The sequence below is a fragment of the Phodopus roborovskii genome, unplaced genomic scaffold (assembly GCF_943737965.1).
Source record: "Phodopus roborovskii unplaced genomic scaffold, PHOROB, whole genome shotgun sequence".
NCBI classification, from domain to species: domain Eukaryota; kingdom Metazoa; phylum Chordata; class Mammalia; order Rodentia; family Cricetidae; genus Phodopus; species Phodopus roborovskii.
This window is the reverse complement of record NW_026126540.1, coordinates 16,872,736-16,882,207: the sequence shown is the minus strand read 5'-3', so window position 1 is coordinate 16,882,207 and position 9,472 is coordinate 16,872,736. Positions and strand designations below refer to the sequence as shown.

The window sequence follows — 9,472 nt, the reverse complement described above, 5'->3', positions numbered from 1 at the left end:
ACTCCTGAATGCTGGAATTAAAGGCACCAGTCACCAAGCTGAGCAGTTATGTTGTTTTTCATTGCTATGTGTTTTCTCTCCCCTTTATTTCACTCCTTTTAATATTCACAATACATTTAGTAGAACCTCCATTTAAATAAACAAAATGACAACAAAAACTTCCATGTGATCCTGTCTCTTTTCTGCAAAATTCCTGGTTATAGTCTATTTCACATTTTAATTATTGTGTGTGCATGCAAATGCCATTGCACCCATGGGGAGATCAAAGGATAACCTCCTGGAGTTAGTTCTTATGATAGAACTCAGGTGATTTCCTGTTAATCCATACCTCACCTAGCCCTTTCTCACTATCTGAGAAAACAAAAAACAAAACAAAACAAAAACTTGCCAAAAGGGGTCCATTGGCCTTGGACAAGCATAAGTACAATGAGAGATGGTCTGAACATCCAGGCAGGGCAGAGTGCATGGCATGTAGCAGGTAGGCATTAAGTGAACATGATTGCAGACAGATTGAAGGAGGATCATGCCCACCTCCTCTTACCCACCTTGCCCTCTTGATTCCTTTGAGGTATTTTTCTCCTAGTGGGGGGTGGGGGGTGGGGAGTGGGGGGTGGGGGTGGGTGTACTGTATTGAGCTCCACACCATCTGTGGAATGAGCAAAAGTGCAGGGACAGTGACAGATTGCAGATAGGTTGGGAACCAAGACCCGTCCTCCACAGAGAGATGACCTCAGGTACTCAGCCTGGTCCAGGTCCCTTCTGCATAAAGGGAGATCTCCGCATTAGCTGAGAACATCGCCTTCTTAGAGCCTTGGTGCTAGGCTGGCTTGCCCTTGTGGCCTTTGTCCTCAGAATTTAATCATTTACATAATGTATTAGCACAGAACTCCAGGCGGGCCTGGGCACTCAGAACCCAGTCCAGTAGAGCCAAGGACTCAGGCACTGCCTCATTGGCAGCTCCCACACCCTCTGCTCTCGACTGTGCCGGGTGTTTTGCTGCTAGCTGGCAGACCAGGACTTCAGTGCCATTTCCCAGTGTTCAGCTTTCCTTACCCTCCCCAGCGCTGTTGCGCTTTATCAAAAGGCAACAGTTGGATGAGTGACGAGAACCTGGGACCCTGACATCAAGGAAACTTGGCATGCCTTCTGTTTGCTAGAGGACGTTGGGGTTTCTTGATGACGGTTGGAAGGCGCGCGCTCAACGGGCACTGGAGCCTTGGAGCGTCAAGAGCAGTAGTGTTCTAAGCATTCGCGCTGGGGGATGGACGCACAGCGAGCAATTCCATATTTCAGCGTGCTGAGTGCACCTGGACTCTGTGTGTAAAACGACAGGGATCAGTTTTGGTAGTACCGGCAGGCATTCGTGGCGCAGGCACTTTGGAGATTACTAATTCCTTAGTGGACGCGGTACCAATAGCCTCTAGAGCAAGTCTCACCCAGAAATCTTAACGAGGTCACTTCTCATAGCAAAAGTTCCAGAAAGGCGCTCCATTCGCGACAGGTGCAGGACATTTCGCGCGACCACGCCTCAGGTCTCTCTTCTACGTGGACTGTTTAAAGGTCTCGAGTGAGGCAGAGTCCTCGAGGAGGAGAAGAGTCAGGGTGCAGAACGCCCGCCCTTGTTCTCTGGCCTGTGACAGCATTCGGCCCGCCCTCTTCACCTCTATAAGAACCGCAGAGAAGAGCGCAATCGGAGCACCGCCCCCAGGCTCGCTACTTTTCTGGTTCTTCAAGGACCAGTATCACTGTCTTCCCCTGCTGCCTGACGCTCATTCCTCCTCTTCTCAGCCACCAAGCACAGGCTGACTGAGCCAGGCTCTTGGCTTCTCTGGTGCCCTATTGCTCTAGCGACCCTAGGCAGTCTCCCGCAGTGCTGATCGGCAGGTGAGCAGCGCTGCAGCGCCACTGTTCGGCGAGCTCACCTTGCACTGCCCTGCAGCCAGGGCAAAACTCTGTCTCTGCAGGATGAAGAACCCGATGCTGGAAGTGGTGTCCCTCCTCCTGGAGAAGCTGCTCCTCATCTCCAACTTTAAGTTCTTTAGCGTGAGCGCTCCTGGAGGAGGCACAGGGAAGAACCGTCCCTATGAAATCAGCTCTTTTCTCCGGGGCGATGTGTTGGAGGTGTCAAGGACCCATTTTACCCATTATGGGATCTACCTGGGGAACAACCGCGTGGCTCATCTAATGCCCGACATCCTGTTGGCCCTGACCAACGACAAAGGACGTACTCAGAAGGTGGTCTCCAACAAGCGTCTCATCCCGGGAGTAATTTGCAAGGTGGCCAGCATCCGTGTGGACACAGTAGAGGACTTTGCCTATGGAGCAGACATCCTTGTCAATCACCTAGATGAGACTCTCAAGAAGAAATCCTTGCTTAATGAGGAGGTGGCATGCAGGGCTGAGCAACAATTGGGGATGACCCCCTACAGCCTACTGTGGAACAACTGCGAACACTTTGCTACCTACTGCAGATATGGAGCTCCAATCAGTCCACAGGCTGAGAAGGTAAGAGGAGAGAGACTTGCAGGAGCTGGGGTCCGGAGCTGGAATCTTTTTTGACATCTCCCCAACCATACCATTCTTAGGAGCTCTAGAATAGGTCCAGTGTTTCTACGGGATATCTGGTAAACAAACGTGTACTTGTGGTGCAGGAGGGATATCTCAAAATGTGCAGTAAAAAGGTGTGGCCACACAGAATGCTTCAGTGATTCCAAAGTGCTGCCTGTTTCTGCTGCACAAGTTGTGTTGGTGTAAACTCACGAGGTAGTTCAAATGATCAGGGGTAAGGGACTGAAGGACTTAGTACTTTCTCCAAGAGGTGCAACTGGCAGGGAGATGTTCAGTTTTCTCCTCTTGTTAGATGCATAAATGAGCTTAATAGGCTCAAAATTCCTGGTAGGAGGACATTCCTGCTAGACACCCTTTGTTTTTGGGTTTGATTCAGAGTGTTTTTCCTTGGTGTTGCCACTTCTTCCTAGGTGACTTTAACCCCACTTCATGCCCTCATTCATTGTTAAACATCTCCTAGTTATCAACCCTGAAGGTAGGCTGGATTTTAAATTCCCCAGAGATTAAAACAAATCATTTTCATCATCCTTACATTTTGGAAGGTAATTTTATGGGTACTGTAGAAAAAAATTCAAACAAACAAGTATTCTAAAATGATTGTTAAATGAGCTACAAATCCAAAGAAGCATTTCCCAAAGAAACCACTCAACTCACAAATGATACTTTGTTTTTAATTCTGCACATTCCTTAGCAATTGGATTTTCAGCCTTGACTATCATTATTAAGGGGGGCATTTACATTTGCTTTTCATAATGGAATCCTAGGTAATCACACAATAAGCTTTGCTGTTATTTTCATGTTTAGATACTTTTTTTTGAGTCGCTACACTCTACAGCCTAGATTTAACTATATCTTGAGTAATTTCTGACACAACAGATAATGAAGCTATCATGCTTTTATATGTTGGCATATTAAATTTCTTTTAGATTTTAATTGAACCAGACTTATTCTAGCAATTCTTTTCTATGGTAAATTAAAAATGCAACTAGACTATTCTGCAATTATTCATGCCTCTCCCCTAGTCCAGGCCTGTTTAGAAGTAAACTTCCCAATATATACAAATGCTGGCTCCAGAAGTGTACCAAAAAAGGCGACATGTCAGACTTAGTTAAGATGCAAGCCAATCATTCCCATAAGTAAAAACAGTTTTCCTATCTAAACAGTTGCCCTTTCATAGAACACATGTGTGTAGCACTGTTATATATTTCTACAGAAAAAGAGATCTAAATGCTTTCTACAAGTAGTAAAACATTGCTCACATAAAGAACTTGTTTCTCTAATAAAGAACTTTTCTCTAATAAACAAGTTTAAAATGAACTAAAAGAGAACCTTGACATCTTTGTGAGAACACTTTTTTTTTTACATTTATTGACAATTCCATAGATATGTAGAATGCATTTTGATCACACACCTCCTCGCCCCCATATTCCAGCTAACCAATGTCTACTGTACAAGTTCCCCTCCCCCTACTTTCATGACTTTTTATGTGTGAGACTCAAGGAATTTAGTATCTTGTTCTAGTGCTGGGAAGAGACTCACCATGCCCACAGTGACTCTAACAAAGGTTGCTTATAGTTTTAGAGGTTAGTCTGCTACTATTGCAGTGGAGAGCATGGTGGCTTTCAGGCAGACATGTTGCTGGAGAAGGAGGTGAGTGTTCTACATCCAGATCTGCAGGTATCAGGAAGAGAGAGCCACTGGGTCTGGCTTGGGCTTTTGAAAGGAAGCTCAAAGCCCACCCTCAGAGGCACACTTCCTCTAAGGCCACACCCCCTATTCTTTGTCAGGTAGTGGCACTCCCTGACAACTAAGCATTCAAGTATATGTGCCAATGAGGGGCATTCTTATTCAAACCACCCCAACAGTTAGGGTTGTTTGTATGAGCATGGGTTGGAGGTTATTTATTGGAGTATGTGCAACTAACCAGTGAAAAATCAACTAACTCCCTCTCCTTCAGTACCCATTCACTTGCCAGTGTCTCCTCTAAAAGAAGAAAGCCCTCCCAAGGGCTCCCTGTAGGACTGGCCATTATATCAGGCAGGAATGGTGTCCTTGCTCAGTGGAAGCAGTCCCTGTGTCCCTGTGCAGGAAAGCACAGCTGCCCTGAATTCATGGCTATGCTGTGGCCAGGAGGCAGCATTTCAGGTACTCTCCTCATCCTCCAGCTCTTAGATTCTTCCTACTCCCCCTTTCCATTATTGATTTTATAAAGGCTTAGAAATCATAAAATCAAGGTATTTTATACTTATATTGAGCATAAGTATATTGTAAAATTTAAGTACCTCTGTTTTTAACTTTTATTATTTCTTATACCTTTTCTACTATGAATCTTTGACTTATTGCCAGGATGAATACAAATGCCTCTCTTTTCAAGTGTCTCCGTGATCATAAAAGTAAACTTAATACCTTTTATATATTTCCTACACACACACTCTCTCTCTCTCTTTTTTTTTTTTTTTTTTTTTTTTTTTTTTTTTTTTTGAGACAGGGTCTCATGTAGCTCATGTAGCTAAGGCTGATCTCAGGCTGACAAATCTAGCTGAGGATGACCTTGAACTTCTTCTCATCTTCTGATCCTCAAATTTTTACCTCCCACAGGCATGCCTCATCACATCCAATCACCAAATGTAAAGAGTTCTGAGGACCAAACCCAGGGTTTCCTGCATTCTAGGCAATCACCCATCTGAGTTAGATTTCTAGCCTTAGAAAATTTTTCCTTTCTGGAAATGCTTCCTGGGCTGATGGCCAAATGGATAGAGAGTAGGGAAGGAAGAGTAGAGAGAGACAGAAGAAAAGAAATGGAGAGAAGGAAAGAAGAAGTGAGGAAGGGAGGGAAGGAGACAGATGGAGAGACATGCAGAGAGAGACAGAGACACATACACACAGAGAGAGAAAGAGGCAGAGACCAGAGACACATGTGCCTCTAAGAAAGAAATGGTTTGTGCCTAGGCTGGTGTGTAATTCTAGGCAGGTAATAATGAACTTGAACTTCTGATATCAGTACCTGTACCACCCAAGTGCCAGGATTATAGGCATGTATCATCACACTTCATTTTTGTGATGCTGGGATTTAAACCTATAGCTTCACGCATTATAAGCAAGTGTTCTACTAACTGAGCCACACTCTCAGGTCCTTATTCAGTTTGATTTTTAACCCCTTTAAGACAAAGCACTCATTACTCTATCTTGTTAGTGTAGTAGAAAGAGATACATTAGATGTTTGTCCTATAAATAATATATGGATGGCTAATAGGATATTGGCTATTTCTTTAGATAGTATGTAAAATTGTGACTAGAGATGGCCTTACATTCACACTGTGAACTAAAACACACAGACAAGCCTGGCTGATTCTTACATGTAACACTAGGTTATGCACTTGCACACAAACTATAATTACACCAGTAATGGAATTCTACAGGACTACTGCCATATACATGGTTGGTACTCAACTGAGAAGTCCTTATGAGTTCCTTGACTGTATTAAACTTGTTTATTGTATTCATTAATAACTTAGAAGTTATGTCAGGCACAATGGTGCACTTTTGACCTCACCATTCTAGCTAGGGAGAGGCAGGAGAATCTATGTAGTTCAAGGTCAGCCTGTTCTACATAGTAAGTCCCAGGCAACCAGAACATATTGAAACTCTGTTTCATAGCAAGGAAAAAAGGAATAAAAACTAGAGCTGGAGAGATGGTTCAGAAGTTAAGAGTTCATACTGTTCTTGCAGAGGACCCAAGTTTGGTTCTCAGCACCCACAACTGCCTATAACTCTAGCTCTGTGTAGGGGTGAATTTCTGATACACACACACACACACACATACACACACACACACACACACAGAGAGAATTAAAAATAATAAAAATAAATATTAGAAAGTAAGGGTTTTAGAAACCTTCCCAGCTTCAGGAGTTCTGGGTCAACTTGAACTATACAGCAAAATTTATCTCATATACAATGCCATATTCTAGAAAAGGATCCCAAAACTAGTATGAATAGCAAAACTCACATGAAAATGACAGTTGTTACATCCTAGCAATGACAATGGTAAAAAGATAACTGTCAACACATATATCAGTGGTAATAATCATTGTAATAACTTTCATTTATGTACATAGATGAATAGTAGCTATCCTTTTACATGAATGATTTCATTTATCCTCACGGGTACCCTGGTATTCACATGAAGAAGGAAGTCTAGACTGCTTGAACGTGTTTTTTTGTTTGTTTATTATAACAGGGCTCTCTGGCTATCCTGGAGCTCACTTTGTAGAATAGGTGGGCCTCGAACTCACAGAGATCCTAAACGTCTTAACTGATGTCCCAGATCAAATAAGACAGAGACAGAACACCATTTCCAAGTTAAAAAAAAATTTCCATGAAAAAAATGATATGTTAGAATGCATCCATTGGGAGTGGTGACCATATTTCATGCCTTTATTTTCAGGAACCAATTATGTGTCACATAACCAATAATGAATTTAGCTAGGAAGAGGATATGACAACCCAGTGTGACGGACTCTATGCCTTTAGACTGATATAACTGGTATAAAATTTTAGGGTAGTGAAGTAGAAGAACTGCCTAATTCTTTTTTAAACTCAAGGTTAGAAACTTCCTTCTTAGAATGGTTTTAGAATGTGTTAATTAGTATTAAGTAATTTAACGTTGTCTTTAACCTTTCATGCTGGGTAACTTTTATGTGGCTCATTCTATAGTCTTTTGTAACACTCTGTATATCATTTCATAGGTCACTGGGAACATAAGCATTCCCGGTAGAAACAAAACAACTGGAAAGCCTACTTAGTCTATGGTGTAAGTGCTTCCTTTTAGCCATGGTTCCTAATATTCTTAACTTTTGTTTTCCAGTTTCATGAGACAGTGAAGATAATCATTCGTGATCAGAGAAGTTGTCTTGCTTCAGCTGTCTTGGGATTAGTGTCCATTGTCTACACAGGCCTGGCATCATATATGACCCTTCCTGCAATCTGCATCCCATTCTGCTTGTGGATGATGTCTGGCTAGCTTCCAATCCCAATATGGATGTATTTTGTTTGGGACTATGTTTGTATTTATAGAACACAAAACTTCAAAAGCTTGTTGAGAAAATGGGGCCTTCAACACTGTGTTCTAGATTTTAAGAAAAGTGATTAAGAATTGTACAAAGTGCTTACCATGTAAGCCAGAACGAAGCCTTTCCGTATCCTCTCGGGCAGTTCTGCCACAGAGCACCATGAGCCCCCAGAAGCACCACAGCCTGTCAGGACTCAGCAGCCAGAAAAGCAGACCCTGAGGTGACAGCCACAGGAGATTATTTGGGTTATTCTTGCCTTCCTGTAATCATATACTGCTGTTAGGCTCATCAACTGAGACCACTAACTTTACTGTAAATGTATTCTGCTTATTGAATGACTGACATTAAAGGGAACATTTTCCCTCATTTAAATGAATATATTTGATAATTAGCCAAAAAAGAAACCAAATCTCACATTCTGTTTTGCCTTTGTTTATTTAATATTATAATTTCAAGTCAGCCAAGAATAGTATTTTCATGTTCTAAGATCAGTGTTGACAGAGTTTACTGAATGAAAGTAATTGGCCAGGAAGCATAGAAATGTTTTCTCCTGCAGAAACAGTGGCAATAGCTATTTATATTGACTTTTGAATAATCTCTGATATTGTGTTTTCCTTCTTTTCTTTTCATATGCCTGCATGACTACTTTAAAAAAGGTAAATGGATATAAGATTGAAGTAATTTCAGTATTTGGTGTACATACATACTAAATAAATACACCAATGTCTGCATACACATAGATTGATAGGCAAACTTATTTCTTGTTACTTTATTATACTAGTATGATTATTAATGAGGATCTACAAAGGTGAACATAAAATAAAATCTGATTTTTTCCTATGTCCTTAAATCTGTATTTATGTCATTGGTTAGCTATTTTTTAAAGCTAAATTTACTAGTGTCTTTAAAAATTACCTCAGATTTTTTTTTACTATCAATTTTCAAATTTAAGTGTAGTTTATGAACTTATTAGAGGTGTATCAGAGCAGTATATAAAGCCTAAATAAGAAGAGACAAAGGAAATTACTCTTTGAAAAAATTAACAATTCCAACCAAGAAAGGTGATTTTACTGAATCCACTGGATCAGTAAACATAGCAGTGTTAAAAACATGCCTTCAAGACTTTAGCCAATTCACTAAAAATTATAGCACAGGTTGGAGTTGCATTTCAGGTACTGGAACTGTTTTGTCAGAGGTGGTCTATAATACCTGCACATAGAAGGCTGAAGCAGCAGATGGAGAGATCCAGGCCTGTGTAGGCTGGAGGACAATACTTTTCTGTTAAATGTCAAGCATTACAAAACAGACGCTGAAGAGATGACTCAGCTATTGCTGCTCTTTCAGAGGACCATGGTTCAGTTGCCAGCAAGCCCTGGGGGCTTCAAATCTGTAACTCCAATTCCTGAAGATACAACACTCTCTTCTGGTCTCCATGAGCACAGCACACACTTAGTAGACATACACACAAGCAAAGCACAAACACACAAAAAAATAAAGTTTTTAAAAAATGAATCACAAAATAGCCAAGCATACTGGCAAGTCTTTAATTCCAGCTCTTGGGATGTGGAGGCAGGAGGATTGGGAGTTTAAGACCAGCCTGTGACACAGGCAGGGGGTTTAAGACTTGCTTGCATCACACAGGGGGTTTCAAGACCAACTTGAACTACACAAGCAGTTTAAGGCCAATCTGGGTTATTTGAGACCCAATCTCAAACTAACAGCAAAGGAATCACAAAATGGTGATTCTTATGGAGAAAAGAGGGAACTGTTTTAGTCAGTGATCCAACTGGAACAAGATTCAAGAGCAGATCTTAGTTCAACTGAGGTTTTAT

At 41.6% G+C, this 9,472-nt stretch overlaps 1 protein-coding gene across 1 annotated transcript; it reads left to right on the top strand.

Moving 5' to 3' along the window:
- Nucleotides 1-1,798: 1,798 nt before the first annotated feature.
- Lrat (lecithin retinol acyltransferase) lies at nt 1,799-8,006 on the top strand. Its single transcript, XM_051199243.1, has 2 exons — nt 1,799-2,505; nt 7,436-8,006. Exons 1-2 carry the CDS (start codon nt 1,966-1,968, stop codon nt 7,589-7,591), a joined length of 696 nt encoding a protein of 231 aa, XP_051055200.1. The 5' UTR covers nt 1,799-1,965; the 3' UTR covers nt 7,592-8,006.
- Nucleotides 8,007-9,472: the final 1,466 nt, after the last annotated feature.